Source organism: Hibiscus syriacus, unplaced genomic scaffold (genome assembly GCF_006381635.1).
Source record: "Hibiscus syriacus cultivar Baekdansim isolate YM2019G1 unplaced genomic scaffold, ASM638163v2 tig00110858_pilon, whole genome shotgun sequence".
Taxonomy (NCBI): Eukaryota; Viridiplantae; Streptophyta; class Magnoliopsida; order Malvales; family Malvaceae; genus Hibiscus; species Hibiscus syriacus.
The window spans coordinates 20,240-41,182 of NW_024062890.1; the positions used below are offsets into that span (position 1 = coordinate 20,240).

The 20,943-nt window shown below is 37.8% G+C and overlaps 3 protein-coding genes across 4 annotated transcripts; 1 reads left to right on the plus strand and 2 right to left on the minus strand.

The window, feature by feature from the left end:
• Positions 1-3,210: 3,210 nt before the first annotated feature.
• LOC120143543 (shewanella-like protein phosphatase 2) lies at positions 3,211-4,767 on the minus strand. Its single transcript, XM_039157843.1, has one exon. It carries the CDS (start codon positions 4,727-4,729, stop codon positions 3,548-3,550), a length of 1,182 nt encoding a protein of 393 aa, XP_039013774.1. The 5' UTR covers positions 4,730-4,767; the 3' UTR covers positions 3,211-3,547.
• Positions 4,768-4,963: 196 nt separating this feature from the next.
• LOC120143544 (protein FAM136A-like) lies at positions 4,964-7,081 on the plus strand. Its single transcript, XM_039157844.1, has 3 exons — positions 4,964-5,196; positions 5,565-5,702; positions 6,741-7,081. The coding sequence occupies exons 1-3, from the start codon at positions 5,068-5,070 to the stop codon at positions 6,921-6,923; spliced, it is 450 nt and encodes a 149-aa protein (XP_039013775.1). The 5' UTR covers positions 4,964-5,067; the 3' UTR covers positions 6,924-7,081.
• Positions 7,082-7,388: 307 nt separating this feature from the next.
• On the minus strand, positions 7,389-20,300 carry LOC120143542 (cysteine synthase, chloroplastic/chromoplastic-like). 2 transcript variants are annotated; one of them, XM_039157842.1, is made up of 11 exons: positions 20,153-20,300; positions 19,952-20,119; positions 19,261-19,370; positions 18,843-18,900; positions 17,774-18,037; positions 17,558-17,695; positions 9,049-9,100; positions 8,863-8,942; positions 8,642-8,701; positions 8,162-8,242; positions 7,389-7,584 (listed from the first exon to the last, which is right to left on the minus strand). In XM_039157842.1, exons 1-11 carry the CDS (start codon positions 20,222-20,224, stop codon positions 7,492-7,494), a joined length of 1,176 nt encoding a protein of 391 aa, XP_039013773.1. In that variant the 5' UTR covers positions 20,225-20,300; the 3' UTR covers positions 7,389-7,491. The 2 variants fall into 2 exon arrangements, with proteins under 2 accessions (XP_039013773.1, XP_039013772.1); XM_039157841.1 differs by having other exon boundaries at positions 19,952-20,300.
• Between the last annotated feature and the right edge of the window lie 643 nt (positions 20,301-20,943).

Below are 20,943 nucleotides of genomic sequence, written 5' to 3' on the forward strand. Positions count from 1 at the left end.
CGAGGAAACCGGTCTTTGGGTCTTTCAACCCAGTAAGCAAACTCCGGGAGCGAGTTCTTCACGAGCTGCTCGTAGCTCATCTTGTGCTCCTCCTCCTCCTCCGGCACCGGCTGCAGACGATGATCCAGAATTTCAGCAGTTTATGCAAGATATCAACGATCACATACCAGATGATGAGCTTTGTGTGGTACCTTCCAAAGGTACTGCTCACATATTGCAAACACGTTAAGATCAGTATTTTCAACCACTACCATTCCATTTGTAGAAACACCGAGTTATAAAGCCACATCCTCAAAAGTGATCGCACATTCACCACACAAAAGATGAAAAGTATGAGTTTCTGGTATCCACCGTTCAATTAATGCACTGATCAAACCGGGGACCAATCTAAATTCTCTTACAAAAGCGACATAATAAAAATCGATTATTTTTAAACTATCGACAATAAGTTGATCTGGCATCTCACAATTGATAAGTCGAGGACAAATGACTCGTTGTTCGTCATCCTGCAATTTTTTAATCCATGTAATTAAAATTAATTCACCGTTCTCAAATAAAAAAATTATTCGATCATAATACCAATTCTTCCAAATGACTCGAAATGTGTGGACCAGCTAGCCTCAAAAAAATATTTTCTTCTGCCATATTTAAGCAAATCTAGAAAAAAAAATATTACACTTAAATACAACTTAATATGTTGGAAAAATAAACGGAGTTCACATGGGAAACGAGAGAGAACTTACGTGTTTTTTAACATCGTTAAACCAAAACTCGAAAAATTATCACTGAAAACCCACTTCAAGCAAAGCAACAGCTCCAATTGAAACTAAAAGAAAATCATCCTTCAACGTTAAAATGCCCCTTCAACTAAAAACATCTTAATGGAAAAGAAGATTGCATTAGTAAAAGATTTCCCTATGTTCACAAGTAAATCATCCTTCCAAAAGGGGACAAAAGAAAGAGCATCTGAAGCTTTATCAACACTAATGTTTCTTGTCAATTTTCATATTCCATGTCAAACCCACATATTCTTGGAATGAGAATAAAAGTGACGCACCATGGTAAGAAGTTAAGGTCCTAAGCAAGTTGTTCAAGTCAATAATCGATCCACATGTGATGAAAGCTATGGTTAAACTCTTAGTTCACAAAGCAAAACCCTAAGCAAGTTTGAGATACAAAATGTTCAATCACCTTTACCCCATGTGTTTTTATAGATTAACAATTTTTAGTGATACGAATTAAAGCAAGGAAAAGACTGCAGAGGCAAGTTCTTACAATTTCTGGCCATTCATAATCAATGCCACATATTTAAACCGAGAAAATCCAAGTTCAATGCAATAAGAAGCCCTTTGAGGATTTATAGTCTTCCTATATCATATGTCAGGCTTTTGGCATCCAAAAGTAATCAAGTAAATATCATCAAGGGCTTTAAAGATTCTCAGGCAATCAAAGATCTACAAGCTAAAAAAACTCTTAATCTTAGAGAATAGAAGATCAAAAAATTAATGTCTGAATCAAGTCAAAAGGCCAATATAAAAGCAAATATGCTATTGCTCGAGATGAAAAAGTAATACATATTTCTTCATCAACACAATCATGGAAATAGAAATCACATTAAATGGGCTTTGACATTCTAGCTAAAGTTGAGAATACCTTTGTTGCGTGGAACTACCTGACTGCACTTTCCTGATTGAACCTTGATATAAGATCTCGACGTCTGTTTTTGTTGTAGCTAGTCTCCTCTGCAGCGTATTAAGAACCCTTTTTAACTTATGGCGCTCATCTGATAGAAAAAGGATAAGGAAATCTCTATGGAATTATAAATGAAATGCCTAAACCCCTCTTATAAACATGTTCACGAGCTTCCGGTGCATGCCTTATTGATGGTACCCTATCCCAGTGCATGCATTCTGCATTGGCCCCCCCACTGCTGAAGAAGACGCCGAGAAATCCCCCCATGCTGAAGAAGACGCCGAGAGATCCCAACAGCAGCATGCATGCACGATTTAGACGTCCAAGCCCCCTCCCAGCAGCATGCATGCACGATTCACGTCCAGGCCCCCCACATGCAGTTGCTCACCCCTGGCACATGCAACAACAACTTTCTCTGCTCACCCCCGTGATTTCCCACGTCCAGGCCCACATACAGAGCTCCCACATGCAACAGCAGCAGCACCTCAAGCAGCAACAATGTCACAGCTCGCACATGCAGCAGGGGCGGTTTCAGTTTCGCAACAAAGTTGAAGACGCCGAGAGATCCTTGAACGAATCCAACACCCCGGAAGACGCTGAGAAATCCCAAGCACACTTGTAACCCTGTAGCATTCACTCCATTTGGGGAAATAATCGACTGACTGGATTATTTTGGGAATTAAACATTCCCAGCAGCATTATCTGGGCACTTTTGCCCGCAATGAACTTATATCATCTAAAAAAATCACTATTTTAGGAAGTTTGAAAATGTTCTCGAAATTGAGAGCTTTGATAGTGTTTGTTCAAAAATTCGAATGATTCTTTAGAAAAGATGAATAACACGTACTTCAAAACTAACTTTATCAAACAATTATCAATCAAATGAAAGAAGAATGAGATGTGAAAAATTTTAATATTAATCTTATCATAAATAGTGACCGATGAATGACGATTATTAACCTACTGTGACAATAACCATAAAATGGAAAAGAGAAACCAAACAATATAGAAAGTCTGGTGCTAAAATTGAGATATTTTGAAATTTAGAGACCAAATTGATACAAACTAAAGTTTAGTGATTAATAGAATAATTTACCCATATACTAATTTATAGAAAAAAAGTTTCAATATCTTTTAAATTGAATAGACACACTATTCAATTTGTAGCATTATAAATAATATAGATTATACTCCCCACTAATCTACACCTTCATCTCCTCGGTCCCCATCCAACTAAAATAGAATGAGCTTATTGCCTTCCATGTTGAAGGCATAGTTCTAAGCAACAAACCACAAAAATCTTATAAAAATACGATAAAACTATCGATCTAAGCTTGATCGAGTTTCACTTTTAAAGTTTAGAAACTCGATCGAACTTGAACGAAAATAAAAATTGAATAACCAAGTTTTTTTACACTCCTATCTACAAAACAAGCACTCGCACGTGCACAGACATTCAAAGATTAATTCTTACAAGGCTGCATTCATACCATGAAAATGAACAATGGAATAACAGAATTAACATAAATGCCAGAAATTTTCATTTGCCAGAATCCAATACAAGATTCATGTCATGTCTGGCTGCGTACGGAAACTTTTCGAGACAATGGTTAAACACTAGCAACGACATAAAGCCAAAAATCGGTCAACGGCCAAATTGCTAACGGAATCATCATATCGATCGAACAAATTCATACATCAATGACAATATAAGCAACGTTTTCAGTTCAAGTTCACATCAAAAAATGCAGATCCAATGGTTAATTCCTTTTACAAACAAGTTTACCTGCAAATGAATATATGTGCAGCAGTTAATGGGGTAACAGCTTTCGGAGCTCAGATATACTCGAAACTGCTAAGCTTTCACTTCGACTAGTTTCGGCCCCTGCTTCGGTACCAACAATACAAACCCTTCCTTAGTTCTACCATCTGCAAATGATTGATTCTTGTTCATATACAAAGGATATGAAGTCAATACCCTCAACCTCGAGTCCTTATTAATCTCCAAAACTTCAGGCAATCCATTACCGCAGCCTTTCGACATTCCCACATCGATCCTTATAGCTCTAGAATCACAAACACCATTAATCCCAGCCACTTGAATCGTATGACCCATTATCATCCTTTTTGCACCAGGGATTGTAGCAAGAACGTGTTCTAGAAGTGAACAATCACAGTTCTTTTCTAACTCATCCGAAAACTTTCTCAACCAAACCACAGCATTCCTCCCTCTACAATACTCCGGTGCTCGGCCGCCCTTCGATCCATTAATCCAATCCCTCACCTCTTCATTGATCCTCTGCAACCCATAGTCCACATGTTTCGCTAAAAGGCCACCGTGTACAAAAACCGAGTCGCCGACGACCAAAACAGTCGAGTTATTAGCTAAGAATCTACGGGAGATCGGACCATTGGGTCTCAATGCAGCAATTCTAGCTCTAACACTATAAGAAAATTCTTCTGGGACTCGATGAAAAGATAAAGGAATCCCATGAAATGGGTTCTTAGGAATTTCTAAACCATGACATAAACTCTTCATTTTGTTCCCTATAGCATACCAATAAGCCCAAACATCAAATTCCTCTAAACCCTTTTCAGTAACATACCTGAAATCACCTTCAATGTTCATTATCTCGTGATTTCCATTCAAAGTTAGCAGCTGCCCACCAGTTTTAACAGCTTCGCGCTTCAATTTCTCCAAGAAATAAAGGATCTTGAGCTCTTCCCCGCCACGGTCAAGCACATCGCCAATCTGAACAACGGTGGTAGACCCACCGGACCAACGATCAGACCCATCGATGAGGCCGGCGAGACGGAAAGCTTGCTTGGATTTCTCGAGATCTCCATGGAGATCGCCGATGGCGACGAGACGGTCAGGGGAAGGGTAATGAGTTTGTAGAGGTTTTTGAGGAATTTGTTGCTGTTGGGGCAGGAAAAAGCCACTTACTGAGAAGTCTACGAAGGTGTCGACGAATGAAGAGAGGAATGAAGGAAGGTTTTCGCATGTTAATAGGGATGATTGATCTTTTTGTTCCATTTTTTATATCTGCGCTTCGTTTGATGCAATGGGGTATATCAATATGCAAATTTATTGACTAAAAATGGTGAAATTCTCCCGAGCAAGAAAAGTTAGACCTTTATATCACTGTTGATAGGCTCAGTGAGCCCAATGGGTACTGAATTTGGAGTTTTGGACCCAAAGACTCTTCAAGAGAAAACAAGAATGTAGCTTTAAGGCTTAAATAAAACTTTTTTTTTGTACAACTAAATAAAACCCTTTCAACTGCAACCAAAACCCCTTATAAACCCTAAAACCTAATTCTCTGTGTCCATTTCTTGAATCAGATTGTCAGAAGGAAGAAAGGAAGACAAGAAATGGATCACATAGAAGCAGTTGAGCAGCAAATGGTTTCAGAAAGAATGAGGAGGAAACTTAATGAAGTAAACACAGCAGCTCAAGCTCAACTTGCTCCTGTCCAAGACCACATCAATTTCACCCTTCAGGTTTCCCTCTCTTCTCACCCAAGCTCAAATCTCTACACTTTTTCTTGGGCATCTTCTCTCTCTCTCTCTGACAGTTTCCTCGATTGATATTAGTCACCATAACCTAATGTTTTCCATGAAACTATGATTCTCAAACGGGTTCTGTTTAATTCTTGCTTATGAATTGTCCGAAGTAAATTGATTATTAGATTTTAAAGCTTTGAACTTGCTGTTTTCTTTAGATATTAAAAATTTTACATGTTCTTGGGGATATAATTAGATGCCAAGTTTGTTTATTTTTTTCTGACCAGTTATGATAAGGACATAAGCTTCTTGGTTGCGTTGGTTTTATTTATTTTGTTTAAATTTGTTGTGATGATTGGTTCCAGAAAGCGTATTTCAAGTGTGCATATGAATGCTTTGATAGATCAAGGAAACAAGAGGAGATAAGCAATTGTGTAGAACATTGCAGTGTCCCTGTTGTCAATGCTCAACATCATTTCGAGAACGAAATGGCCAAGTTTCAAGTAAGTTTCACATGTCTTCAAATTTTTGTGTAAAGGAAGCTACTTAGGCTTTAAGTGTTCTCTTCATTGAACAACATTAACTTTTTCCATGGTTAAAATTTTCTTCAATTTTCACTTCACTTTCTTACTTCCTTCCACTGTTCCATTTCTTTCTGTCCTGATAAATTTAAGGACCTTTCCTTTCCATGATTGTATTAAGATCTAGCTGTTTCTGGAGTTTTATTTTAGAAGGGTGCTGTCCTAAAGTTAGCAATGTGAACCTATTGCCTCTTGCATTTGTTCTTTCGCTTCATGCATTTTCTGGAAAAAAGAAATAGTTAATCTTTGGAGTGGATGTGATCGAATGGCAATACACTGTCCCTCTCCTCTAATCATCCAGTAGGCTGCCCGTGTTCTGAATAATGTTCGAGAAATGTTCACATCAAGCATCATTGGACTGATGTCCAACGCCTTTGTTAAGTCAAGATAGAAATCTATGATGAGCTACTCTCATTTCATGCGCAGTAGAAAATGCTCAAAGGCAGCATGACATCTTAAGGTTAGTTCGTAAGTGCTGAAGAATATGCAAATGACATAGTTATTAGTGGACAGCGATTCGGAGTTTACACCTGATTGAATGTGATTAATGATTCCAAAGTAGCTGGAACTTAATATCTACCTTAGCATTATAGATTTTGGAGGTTGTAACAGGAATCGACAAAGAAGAGGGAAACGAGTTGATTAGAAAACGTTCAATTCCATGACTGTTTTCCTGTTGCTTTGCTAGTCACTTTGTTGGTATGATGGTATCTTCGAATGTTCAATGGGGACCTTATGCTAATCATCCGATTATTTCACCATATAGCCGGTGGTTGTGTCCGATGTTAGAGAAATCTCGGTGTATGGTTCTTCAGCTTTTATTCTGGAGAAAATAACGTTAATTCTTCTCTACGTAGGTCTAAGGATTCTCCATGTTTAGATTCTGTAGTTCTATTGGCCTGTCACCCAGATATTACACCATAATAATACATTGATGGATAATTTTTGTAATGGATGTAGGAAAGGCTAAACCGATCCTTGATGGTCTGCCAAGATAAGTTTGAATCAGCTAAACTTCAACAAAATAAAACTGATGCAGTCAATGAGTTGGAGTCGTGTGTCGACCAGTCGATCGAGGATAACATGAAGACACTGCCACACCTTGTCCGGAGAATGAAGTCTTCTTTCAACATCAGTGCTTGAGTCCAGATGAGTACTAGAATTGTGGTTGTGACCCATTTCTGTTTACTTAAAAGATTTTTAACTCAAAGCTTGAGATTATATGTTAGGCATCTGCCAAACAATGCCCTGAAACTGTGATAGTTTATTCTTAGCAGTTGATTCTGCTTGAATTTGAGAAACTGCCTCTTGATTTCATGCTTTTACTCTTGGCAATATATATTTTATTTGAATTCTGATGAATACCGATGTGTGTATGACATGTAGTATGTTTTAACTTTTACTATAAGTGTTTTTTTATGTAAATAATTCTCAAACTCGAATTAAAAAACTTGTTTAAACACTGTACTATTGCTTAAACAAAATTAAGAGCCGAAATATCCAAATGCTTAAGTGACTTTTATAGATTTTTAATACCAGACAATTCTGTTTATGGAATTGCAGTAGAATTCTCATCAAATTATTGTTGTCATGACTCATAGTTGAGAATTTCAAGGAAATGCCTTCTCAATGGTTTACATACCATTACCAAAATGGTCCAACATCTCCATGGAGAAAAAATTGTTTTTATTCATAGAAAATAAAAGAGACTTCATGGTTCAGGCTGCATTTTCTCACATTCATCGCGAATAGATTGGAAAAGTACTGAGGAGAGGTATCGCTCACCAAAGCTTGGAAACACGACCTGAAAGTATCCAAACACATGCGAGTTATATCATATTTCACGTTTGAAAACGGTTGTATAGCTACCAAAAATGGGAAAATAATAAGCATGCAGGTAAAATTATTAGCGACGGTCGAGTTGTTTTTGCTTTTATTAGTTCCTCACACAGACGTGCAGGGACATACAAGTGCACCAAAGAAGTGAAAAAAACAAGATGAGGGAAGGGTTAACATCGGGAATATAACACCTAAATTAGGCAGGTTCGTGACATAACATTATAACATAAAGGTTTGGCTTCATGTTGGTCATATTCAGAATGAGACTTCTACAAGCAAAGACCAAGTCCCCAGCTCTTTTCTAGCAGACTACCAGCCAACTTTACATAACCTTAGATCCAAAGTTCACTATTCTTTAATATCACTCAGTTATTCACCGTGACATTGTTTGATATATGTCATTCCTATAGTTTAGCAAAAGATGACACCTTCATACTTGTTTCTAGCTTTAACGTTATATTTTATGTTTATGATCTCCAAAATACAAGTATCCTACTTGAAAGCTGCTGGTCAAGCTCTTAGTATATGCTAAAAATACTTACAGCAATCAGCTTCCTGGCATTTTCCGGTCTTTTCCCAACTTTCATTGCGGCAGCTGCTGCTGCACCAGAGGATATGCCCACCTAATATTACATAGTATAATGAATCAAATTAGCAATGAAGGAATGTTATAGCACACGTAGAACACGATATACGAACCGAAATCAATTGTCTCTATTTTGCTCATCTTTTTATTTTTTATTTACCAAGGGTTTCGAAAGTCTTGCTCAAATACAAACCACGTGGTTTACTACCTGAATGAGCCAAGTCCAAGAACCTTCCAATTGTTTAAGCTTAGGTCAAGCTTTTGAGTTACTAAGGTCATATGTATAATGAGAAATGACTTCTTCCCATTTTTATTAACTTCCTATTGCTAGGATTAACAACATTGCAATAAGAAATTAATGTAGGTAAAGGACCATTTATTTTTGCTTTCAGTCCAAACTTTGAAGCCAATTTAAAGTTGAAGAAAAAGAATTTACCATCAAGCCTTCTTGAAGGGCTAATTGCTTTGCAGTTTCAACAGCTTCATCGCTGGATATCTGTCAATTCAAATCCATCAGGATACATGACTTCATGAACCGAAGCCAATAGAGAAACTTAATACAAAGAAAACCTCAACTACCAGTTTGATGAATGGCCACATAAAAGTAACAGACAGAAATCGCAAAAAATTAGCCACGAAGGAAAACAAAACTCAGACCTCAATAACTTCATCCATCACATCTAGGTTCAAATTCCCAGGTATAAAACCTGCTCCAATCCCTTGAATCTTGTGAGGACCTGTATGTGATAAGGGGAAGGTGTGGTGTCAATATAAGATGCATATTCCTAAAAATTGACACATGAAGATAATTATATTAAAAAAAAGAAGGTTATCTCCTCTTACCAGGCTTTCCACCGGAAAGTATGTTGCTCTCTGTAGGTTCGACTCCAATAACCTGATACATCCAAAGACATAAACAAACAGTCAACTATTCAGTTGCAAAATAAGGCAAGGCCCTTCTTGAAAAAATAAAATAAAAGGAATTCCTTAAAGAAAATTAGCAGTGTTAGTTGATACTAAAAATTGCTTTTCTTTGATCATAAATTCACTAAAATAAATCTCCAAAATTCAATGTGATAATGTTTGGAAGGGCATGTGATTAAATGTCATTTAGAGTCTGTTAAAATGGATGATCACCTCGATCCCTATGTTAGTTCACGTGTTAGTGAGAGAAGCTAGAGCTTCTCTCTAACCTAGGTGTTTTTCAAATTTCAAATATCCCAGGCGTTTTTGAAATTTATTCTCCCCTCAGACATTCATTTGTTGTCCGCCGCCGACGTACGCCACCCACCGCCGCCGTTTGTCACCGCGTCGGTGTTATAGTTCAAGAGAATTAGAGAAGAGTTTGAGAATGAGGAAATAGAGAAGAAAGGATTTTAGGAAATGAGAACGATTCATTCATAATCTGAGGAATCAATCCTTACAGCCAGTCTTATTTTGTTACAAGGCTAGAAATGTAAATAGCAAATAATGCCAGCTGGCGTTACAGTTATAACAAACTGATTCTATCCTTCTCTTTCAGGTTACTGGGCCACCATTCTTGGGCTGCTTCAACTCTGCTTGGGTCTGGAACTCCACTAAGTCCAATGCCTCCTGAACCGGTTCAGCTGCACGCATCATTTGAAAGGGTAAATGCATCCTTCCCTCTTCTTCAATTGCAATCCCTAATTCCCCTCCTCCCATTCTTTCTCTCGCTTCGATTCCCAATTCACCATCCTCAATCCCTAACCCTAGGCCTCCTCTTTCCCCAATTCCTTCGTTCTCTTCGCCCTCCTCGATCTCTTCCCTCTCATCCCCACCAACTGTAACAATACCCGCCGCTGGAATTGATCCTTGTCCCCAAGGATCAAACTCTGGAAACTGTCTTCGAAGAACAGTATAGTCCTCCCACGAATCACTGGTTTCATCAAGGTTTCTCCATCGTACCAGCAACTGAGATACAGGTTTGTTATGTCTATTTATTATTCTTCTGCCCATAACCTTATATGGCTCAACTCGAATCTGACCATCATCATCCATTGCAGGAGGTTCCGTAGAAGAAATGACCAAGTCACCCACATGTTTCTTGAGGAGACTGACAAGAAAAACTGGATGCATTCTAGAAGAATCGGGTAAGTCCAATTTATATGCAACTTCACCAATTTTCTCAATAATTTTATAAGGACCATAATACTTTGCTGCTAATTTTAAATTTTTTCTCAGGGCCAGTGAAGTTTGGCGATAGGGTTGCAACTTCAGGTAAACACTATCCCCTACTGCAAATATCCTCTCTGTCCTCTTTTTATCTGATTGTTGTTTCATTCTGCTGCTGGCCTGTTCTAACTGCCACTTTACCAACTGTCTAAGACTCTCTCTGCTAGTCATTAACTCATTAACAAACTGTACTGTAGTTTCTGTCTGCCAAACCATAGTAGGAGGTTTATAACCATATAAAGCTTGAAATGGTGTCATCTTAAGGGCAGAGTGATATGTAGTGTTATACCACCATTCTGCATATGGCAACTATTTAGCCCACTGCTTTGGTTGAAAAAAACATAGGCCCCTCAAATATTGTTCTAAACACTGATTCACCCTTTCTGTTTGACCATCAGTCTCTGGATGGTAAGCAGTGCTAAACAATGTCTTAGTCCCTAACTGCTTCATCAGTTCTCTCCAGAAGAGACTAGTGAATGTTTTGTCCCTGTCAGAAATGGCCATTTTAGGCTGGCCATGAAGTTTATAAACAGTATCCAAATATAATTTGTCTACATCAGCAGCAGAATAGGGATGTGACAATGCTAGAAAATGACTGTATTTTGTAAATTTGTCAACAACTACCAAAATGCAATTTTTCCTCAAAGATGTAGGTAATCCCTCAATAAAATCCATAGTAATGACCTCCCAAGCTTGGTGAGGAATAGGAATTGGTTGTAAAAGTCCTAGTTTAGCAATATGCTCCACCTTTGTTTGTTGACAAACTGTACAAGCCTTAATATAAACTGTGACCATAGCTTTCAATCTAGGCCAGCAAAAATAAGCCTTAATTCTCTGATAAGTAGCCTGTATACCAGAATGACCTCCATGGGGTGAATCATGTAAGATTTGAATAATCTGTACCCTTAGAGTTCCATTAGCACCAATATAAACTCTATTTTGAAATCTAAGGATGCCCTTAGAATATTTCCACCTAGTATCAACACTAGGAGTAACTGTTAAAATAGATATCCATTCTGCAGCCATTTTATCCTCTTTCTAAGTCTCTTCCACCTCTTGCACCCAACTAGGAATGATCAAAGTAGTACTCAAAGATAAGCATTGACCTTGATCTTCCCATTGTCTAGAAAGGGCATCAGCAACTACATTTGACTTTCCCTTCCTGTACTGAATAGTGTAATCCAATCCCAGCAGTTTAGTCAAGCCCTTCTTTTGAATAGCAGTAGTTAATTTCTGCTCCAACAAATACTTAAGAGATTCATGGTCTGTTTTAATAACAAAAGGACTGCCTTCTAAATAATGTCTCCATTTAGAAGCGGCCATTAAAATAGCAAGGTACTCCCTTTCATATATAGAAAGAGCAGCATGTCTAGGACTAAGTGCCTTGCTAAGGTAAGCAATAGGCCTTCCCTCCTGAGATAATACAGCCCCTATTCCCCCTGAACTTGCATCTGTCTCCAAATAAAAACATTTACCAAAGTCTGGTAATGCTAAAACAGGGGCCTCACACATAGCAGACTTTAATTTTTCAAAAGCCAATAAAGCCACCTCAGTCCACTTAAAACTGTCCTTCTTGAGCAGTTGTGTCAAGGGTTTACTGATTGTACCATAACCCTTTATAAATCGTCTGTAATAGCCTGTTAATCCCAAAAATCCACGCAAAGATTTTAGTGATTTTGGCACAGGCCAATCCTTCATAGCTGTAACTTTAGAAGGGTCAGTAGATACTTCAGAAGCTAATATAATATGACCCAAGTATTCCACTTGAGTCTGCCCAAAGAAGCATTTGGACCTCTTGGCAAATAATTGATTAGTTTTCAAAATTTCCAAAACTAATTGAAGATGAACAACATGATCTGCCATAGAGGTACTGTAAACTAGGATATCATCAAAAAAAACCAAGACAAATTTTCTAAGAAATGAACTAAATAATTCATTCATTAGAGCTTGGAATGTAGTAGGGGCATTAGTAAGCCCAAAGGGCATTACCTTAAATTCATAGTGGTCTTGAAGAGTTCTGAATGTTGTCTTGTAGATATCCTCAGGTTTAATTCTGATTTGCCAATAACCAGACCTCAAATCAATTTTGGAAAAAATATACTGCTCCATGTAACTCATCCAATAGATCCTCCACCACAGGAATTGGGAATTTATCTTTCACTATCATGTTGTTTAACTTCCTGTAGTCTACACAAAACCTCCAAGTACCATCCTTCTTTTTTATTAAAAGACATGGAGAAGCAAATGGACTTTTGCTTGGCTGAATAATAGAGGATGATAGCATATTAGCAATTTGCTTTTCCACTTCAACTTTCTGATTATGTGGAAATCTATAAGGTCTTAAATTGATAGGAGCAGCTTCAGGCTTAAGGGTAATAGCATGATCATGATTCCTTGTAGGTGGCAGACCTGTAGGCTCAGTAAAAACACAGTGATATTGGTCTAAGAGAGATTGAATAGCCGTAGGAACAGACTTGGATCCTTCAAACATAGTAAATAGGACTACATGTCCCAAAATAGATGAGTCAGAAGCTGTCATCTTCAATAGAGTAGCTCCTGAAATCTGCTGTAGAGAATTAGATTGTTGCTGACCTTGTATAATAATCTGCTCCCCTTTATGCACAAAACTCAATGTCATATTATTGAAGTCCATCAAAATTGGACTGAACAATTTCATCCAATCCACACCTAATACCATATCACTGCCCCCCAATTGAAGTAGTCTAAAGTCATGTATAAAAGAGTGCCCTTGCATCTTCCATTCCACCTCATTACACCTTGTTGAACTATAGAATTGCTGTCCATTAGCTACTGTAATAGTTAAAGGATAGGGAGTATTAACCTGTTTACCCGCATCAGCCCACTGAGGTGTTAAAAAACTGTGGGTACTACCACTGTCAATCAATATACTTAGTGGTCTCCCTTGAATTGTTCCTTGTATCCTCAATGTATTATGTCCAATACATCCATTAATAGCATTCATTGATATTTCTAAGCTCTCTTCTTCTTGCATACTTGTTTGCTCAAAATCTGCTGGTGAATTTTCTGAAGGTAAAACAGTGTCATCCTCCATCATCATGTTTAACTGCTTCACTTTACATTGATGACCTGGAAGGAATTTTTCTCCACATTTAAAACAGAGGTTATTCTGCCTTCTGTGCTCAATAAGATTCTGCTTAGAGTTTTGCACTACTGTAGGTCTTGTATTTACTGGCAATGAAACTGATTTAGAAACAGTAATGGGGTTTGGGTAGGGTGGGAATTTAAAAGAAGGCCTCAACCTTCTGTTCTCAAACTCCACAGACAATTCATAGAGCTTAGCTTGCTTACATGCTTCAAACAAATTCTTAGGATCCAAAGCTTTGACCCTATGCTTAATATCATCCCTGAGTCCACTAATAAAGAGTGACACAAAAAACTCCTCAGTTAAAGTAGGATTCTGCAACAACATATGGGGTTGTAAATCCTCAAATTTCTCCTGATATTCGTTCACAGACCCTTTCTGAGTCAGTTTAGTGAATTCCTCAACAATATCAGAAAAATTTCTGTCACTGAATCTGTGACAGAGATCAACCTCAAATTCATTCCAGGTAACATGGTGCTTTTGCATGATATACCCATCAAACCATATTTCAGCCTTGCCTGTTAAATACATAGTAGCTACCTCCACTCTCTGTTCAACAGGAACACCACAAATAGAAAAATACTTATGGCATTTCTGAATCCACCCCCTCGGATTAACTCCTTCGAAAAAAGGCAGTTCAATTTTAGGCCTATGCCACATATTCCCTGTACTGCTAAATGAACCCCCTGGTCCCTTGTTTTCAGCTACCAACCCCATCATATTAGGTCTAGTGTTACTGTTTTCACCTATCAAATTCTCAGACCTAGAATTGTTCTTAATGGCCAAACAATCATCCGGTTTATCTTTTAAAATCCCAGGTTCATCTGTTTTATAAGTGAATCTTGATTTATCTTTCACTACAGTCACCGAAACTGGATTTTTCTCCCCATCTTTAGAGTTACTAGGAGTTTGTACCTGTTCCCCTGCAGTCTGCTCTTGTTCACCATTTCTGCCAGTTAAGATCTTCAGTATATCTTCCACATAACTGTGATTCGTGTTCATCCTTGCCTCCAATGCAGTAATCCTGTTTTCCTGAGCCTCCCACCATTTAGGTAGATTAGTCTCATCTTGGCCTCGTTTTACCAAGGTAGCAAGGTCTGTAATTTGTTTCTGAATTCTAGCTAAATCATTTTCTGCCATAGATTGATTTTTCTTTGGCATGCCCTCAAAAAAAACTTTTGCCAGAATCGTAGCTCTGATTACCAAATTGTTATAGTTCAAGAGAATTAGAGAAGAGTTTGAGAATGAGGAAATAGAGAAGAAAGGATTTTAGGAAATGAGAAAACGATTCATTCATAATCTGAGGAATCAATCCTTACAGCCAGCTTATTTTGTTACAAGGCTAGAAATGTAAATAGCAAATAATGCCAGCTGGCGTTACAGTTATAACAAACTGATTCTATCCTTCTCTTTCAGGTTACTGGGCCACCATTCTTGGGCTGCTTCAACTCTGCTTGGGTCTGGAACTCCACTAAGTCTAATGCCTCCTGAACCGGTTCAGCTGCACGCATCATTTGAAAGGGTAAATGCATCCTTCCCTCTTTTTCAATTGAAATCCCTAATTCCCCTCCTCCCATTCTTTCTCTCGCTTCGATTCCCAATTCACCATCCTCAATCCCTAACCCTAGGCCTCCTCTTTCCCCAATTCCTTCGTTCTCTTCGCCCTCCTCGATCTCTTCCCTCTCATCTCCACCAACTGTAACAGTCGGCCGCCACATCCGGTGGCTGTTGACCACCAAATCTTCCAGGTTTTTTCGTCTCGGCGCCATAATCTCGGTTCTAGGCATCATTACGTCAGGGTGAGCCTTCAACTCAGTGGATCTTGGAAGAGGACCTTCGGCTTTCAGTTGTTGGCGACGCATCTTCTTCGTCAAAGATCTTTACGCCTTGGTTTCCGTTTTGCTAGCGTCTCATCGCCTGTACATCTTCTTCCCGCTGGGCTGGCCTTTTTCTTGCGAACATTACAATTTTTTTTCCTATCTTCCAGACCCATGGCGTTTTTCGTGTTTTAGTTTTTTGTCGGGATAACTACGAAGTTCATCTGTCTTCAGGTCCTATATCTACCTGTAGGACTCTATTCATCACCTACTCCCTTCTTTTTTCGCCGGCAGTCACAGCCTCCATCGCCGGCATTCATAGCCTCCATCGTCGGCAGTCACAGCTTCCATCGCCGGGCGCTAACAGAACAATTTCGTCAAGTCCCTGGGTTGTTTTTACTTCAACGGTTTTCTTCATGCGGGGTGTTGGAATCCTCCCTTCTGTCCAACAGAAATCGAAGGGCCAAACTCCTCCATCCTCTGCAGACGCGCTTTCTCCGTCATCTCTCCCTTCTCATCTTGAGGAGGTTCGTACCATCTTCATTATGGGTCTGCCTGTAGATGTCAAAGAGAGAGAGCTGCAAAATCTTCTGAGATGGCTTCTAGGCTTTGAAGATTCTCATTTGAGTTATAAAGGAGAAAAGCCTAAGGGTTTCGCTCTCTTCTCAAATGCAGAATTTGCAGTTGCTGCCAAGGATGCTCTCCAGAAAATGGTTTTTGATTCTAAGTTGAAGTCTCTTTTGCACATTGAGATGGCAAGGAAGAATCTTGTTGTTAAAAGAGGTACTATTTCTAATTCTGATGCTCCTGTTCCTCCAGTACAGCCATTGCCAAATCCAGCCTCTTTAGCATCTCCAAGTATTCATGTGCCTTTTAAATCTGGGAGTTGCGACGAAAAGTCAACAGTTGATGGTGTCCACGATGGAACCAGGGAATCTATCACAAAGGAGTGCAATGTTGATAAGTATGGATGCTACACATTTTTGTTGAAAATTTACCAAAGAATATCCATTGGAAGAGGCTTGGATCATTTTTTTGCTCCCATGGTCGGGTTATTGACGCTTTTATTCCAAATAAAATAAATGCAAAAGGAGTTCGTTTTGGTTTCATTCGCTTCGCTTCAATCGAAGAAGCAAGGAGAGCGACCTCAAAAATGAATGGCTCTTATATCGACGGCAGCAAAATTGGCGTTTCTTTCGCTAAATTCAAACCTCGTCAATCCTATTAGAGAAAGTCTTCCACAAGTGTTCTCCACAAGTCCAGGATGGAAGATGATTCGAGGAAGAAGCATTATAAAGTCGAAGGTGTTATTGATGAAGAAAAACTTCAGGTGTTGAATTATTGTCTAGTGGGGTGGTGTAAAAATTTCATCAAAATCAGTCATCTCGCTAGACAAATGCATGCAAAGGACCTCACTGGCTTCTACTTAATGAGAGCTGCTGGAAATGCGGTATTAATGATTTTCGAAGATTCTGCTTCATTGAGAAGTGTGAAGAGCGATAAATCAGAGACTCTCGTAGAGTGGTTCTCTATAGTCGAAGCTTGGTCAGAGAGTTTGGTATTGGAGTGTCGCCGAGTATGGTTAGTTTGCAAGGGTGTTCCGTTTCACGCATGGAATAGGGATACCTTCAAGAACATTGCTGATAGTTGGGGTCAGTTACTAGCAATCGACAAAAGCTGTCAGTCACCATCATCCTTTGATCGGGCAAAAATTCAAGTCCTAGCAAAGGCTGGTGCGAGAATTGATGCGACGTTGGAATTGAAGGTGGGTGAAAACTCCTTCAAGATCATGGTGCATGAGATAGAGCCTTCATTCAAACCAAACTCGTGGGCTCCTGAAGAAGACGAATCTAATTAGATTTTGCCTTTCTATTTGTGGTTTAATTTAGTTTATATGGTTGTAGGTGTTGCTTTTATTTTGTATTATGTTCTGTTGCGTTGTTTAAATTCTATTACTGGAGGTGTAATTAGAAATAAGGTGTTTAGATTGCGACTTTGGTTGAGGTTATATGAGGTTAAGGTGTTTGTTGTAATGGTGCTTATCACCATAGGAGGATATTTCGTGTAATCTTTTGTATTGGGTATTATTATTAATATAATTTGAGGTACTCTTTTCTTCCTTCCAATGTTCGTTAACATACTTCTTAGTATGTGAACGAATAAGAAGGGGGGTTTTAATGAGACCTCCAACTTCTATAAAAAAAAAATGGATGATCACCTTTATGTTGGGATTCTTTTCTTTAAGGTAGCAACCAACTCCAGATATAGTTCCACCAGTTCCAATCCCTCCAACAAAAATGTCAACTTTGCCTCTGGTGTCTTCCCAGATCTCTGGGCCAGTTGTCTCATAGTGTATCTGCAAAAGGAAATATGATTTTTTTACCTAAGGCCACAAAACTCAGCAAAGTACAAATAAGGAGTAGTAAATACTGACTTTGGGATTTGCTGGATTATCAAACTGTTGAAGCATGTAGGCATTGGGTGTGCTTTTCACAATCTCTTCAGCTTTCTGAACAGCACCCTTCATGCCTTTTGCTGGATCAGTTAAAATAAGCTCAGCTCCAAATGCTTTCAAAAGAACTCTTCTTTCCAGACTCATTGATGACGGCATTGTCAAGATAAGTTTATATCCTTTTGAGGCAGCAATGAATGCGAGGCCAATGCCCGTGTTTCCACTTGTAGGTTCCACAAGAATACTCTAAAATGTTTAAGAGTAAATGGTGAGCATCAGCTCATAAGTACCCAAATTTATTTTAAAAAACATGTAATAAGTAGCAATCACACACGAGTTTAACAGTAGTGGAGACTAAGATTGATCTAAAAGGTCCTTTTTAAATTTAAACCAGAATCTCCAAAATGTATAGTATATAAATAATAAATAGAAAAGATAAAAGAATTATATTATATTTTTCCATTCAAATCGGAGCACAGGCTCTATTTAATCAGTGGTCACCAGTGGACAACATAGAGAGATAGCAAAACCATTAGCAACAAAATATAACAGGATTTTGACACTAAAAAACCTCTAATGAAAAACCAAAAAAATAAGATGCAAGGCTGGGTCATGAGTCCATGCAAGAGAAACTAAGTCGAATGAAAAGTATGCCTAGTAACTGCTGTGATGAGATAGTAAAATACAGACATCTATATGTGTCCACGCATCACTCGGACCTTATGTTATGAAGGTAAGCCTCTCTTTCTGCAGCAGGACAGACTAAGTCAATGGTTGTGATATTAGAAGTGAAAATCTGAATGCTTGACGGTATAGCCACGGTTTTAGGCATAACAGATGAGCTCAAGATTGCTGAAATAGCAGAGCATATTGATCTAACAGTGGGAGCCTACACCTAAAATAGAACTCCCACTTGCCTTTTCAGAAGACCATCCAAGAATGCCAAATTTAAGACAAAGTATTCAAAACGGTGTGACAGCAAATTTTGATAATAAATTTGTTGTTGTACATACACCACACATGGACAGAAGTCCCATCTACCTCCCATTACCTTTCCAGCTGTTATAAGTCCTTTTTGTTCAGCATCTGCAATCATACTGTACCCTATCCTGAAACCAATTTAAAAAATCCAGTCAATTGCCTGGTCTTCCTTATATTTAAAATTTAATGACAGGACAGTTATCATCAAGCCTCATCCAAAAGATTTTGGAATTTAAAAAGGATAAATGAATGAACATTTCTTGAGAAGAACTTAAATACCCATATACATATAAGGCTGCCTTAATGAACTCCCCTTAGAAGATATCCTTATAAAAACTTTAGCAGAGGCCAGAGGGTTCAGCAAAAATAACAACCATTTTCTCCTAGATCTCAAGGTAATGTTTTTTAACTATTAGCAGACAACAAACTTGATAACTAATGCAAACAACTTTACAAGCTACATGATGCTTGTGAAAAAATTTCGCTACCTGTCCTTCACACTGCAACATGGCTCCATAATCTCAAGCTTGGCTGCAATATTTGCGACAGAGCCTTTCACAATATTGTTCAAGTACACCATTGGTGTTTTTCCAATAAGCTGTATTACAAAACAAACAATAGAACAAAATAAATAACGCAGCAAAACAAAAATAGAAAGGTTCATTGATTATTAAATTTATACAAGTTCGGTTCTTTCGCCATTGAGATAGCATGTGCTAAGAGCAAAATAGTAAAGAGTTTCAGTTTCACATAGAAAAACCCGAGACTCAGACACTGTACTTTTATAAATAGAACCATTTCTAAACATAATTCAACAAATAATCTTTCTGGGTGCTGAAGTGAACAAAGAATTTCAAATGAACTAATCTTAATACTAATATAAAACTATTACGGTCACGAAAGCACAAAAGTCTGTAAATTTATTTTTTTTTTTTTTTCTCTTCTTCAATGATTATCACATCCTTGAAAAAAATTAATCCGCGACATATACCAGAAAAGCGTGTAGTACCACGAAAATTAAGAACCCAGAAAGCATAACTTGAAAATTTCCAAGAAACAATCCGCCCCCACTTCAGAAATCTATGCAAACAAAACACTGAAAGCCAAATTCTCCAAAAATAAAAGCAACCCATTTCTCAATCCCGACCGAAATTCAAGAAACAAACATGAAAATGAGACCTGAGTAACGTCATCAGCAATGTTAAGCCCTTCGATCTCAGTGTCAAGCTTAACCGAAACAGCTTTACACACAACAGATAAATCATAAGACGATCCTTTCCCATAATTCAGCTTCTTGAATCTCAGAGATGCAGAGGCAGTGTTAGTGGTGGGACCAAAAAAACCCAGCTTGATAGCGCCGGCAGAAAGGTCGGAGCAGGCCTTCTTGTCGGAGTTACAGTGTTGAGAAGTGAAGGGATTGAAGAAGATAGAGGAAGAAGAAGCAGCAGCCATGTTTTGCTTTCCTCTTTTTGGTTCGTTTCCAAACAACGCAGATATTTATGCTTTGATTCGTTGTGTTGCGTCCTTTGGCTTTTTACTCGTGTTGTCGAACAATATATAGAATTGTAAATATATATTTTGATACTTGAACTTGGTTTAAAAGTATAATTTTATAGTTAAATTTTATTTTAGTTCAATTAGGTACTTAAATTTGTCTTTAAGATTTAATTTGATAGCTAAAACTTTTTTCCTCCGATTAAGTACATGAACTTATCTCGTTGATTCAAATTGGCAACCTAAATTCATTTTTTAATTCCAATTAATAATAACGATAAATCATTTGTCTGAACCAATTTGAATCATTAAGTCACGTTTACGTGCCAATTGTAACCTAAAAGTTGAATTCATGTACATAATTAAATAAAAAAAAAAGTTAAGGTATCAATTTAAACATGGCATAATACTAAAAGGAAAAAAATTCTAATATTTAACAAAATAATCATTTTCGACATTATTCTTTTTTGAGCATTTTAATTTTTTAATGTTTCATTTTAAAGTAAAAATACCACTAATGTTTAACTAAATAGTTACTTTAACATTTATTCTTTTTTATAACATTTTGGCCGTCAATGTTTCATTTAAAAAAATATTTCTATTTTAGAGTATTGATTGTTTGTTGACTAACAATTTTCATATACAAATGTGTCTTTTTGTCCCAAAATAAAATATTA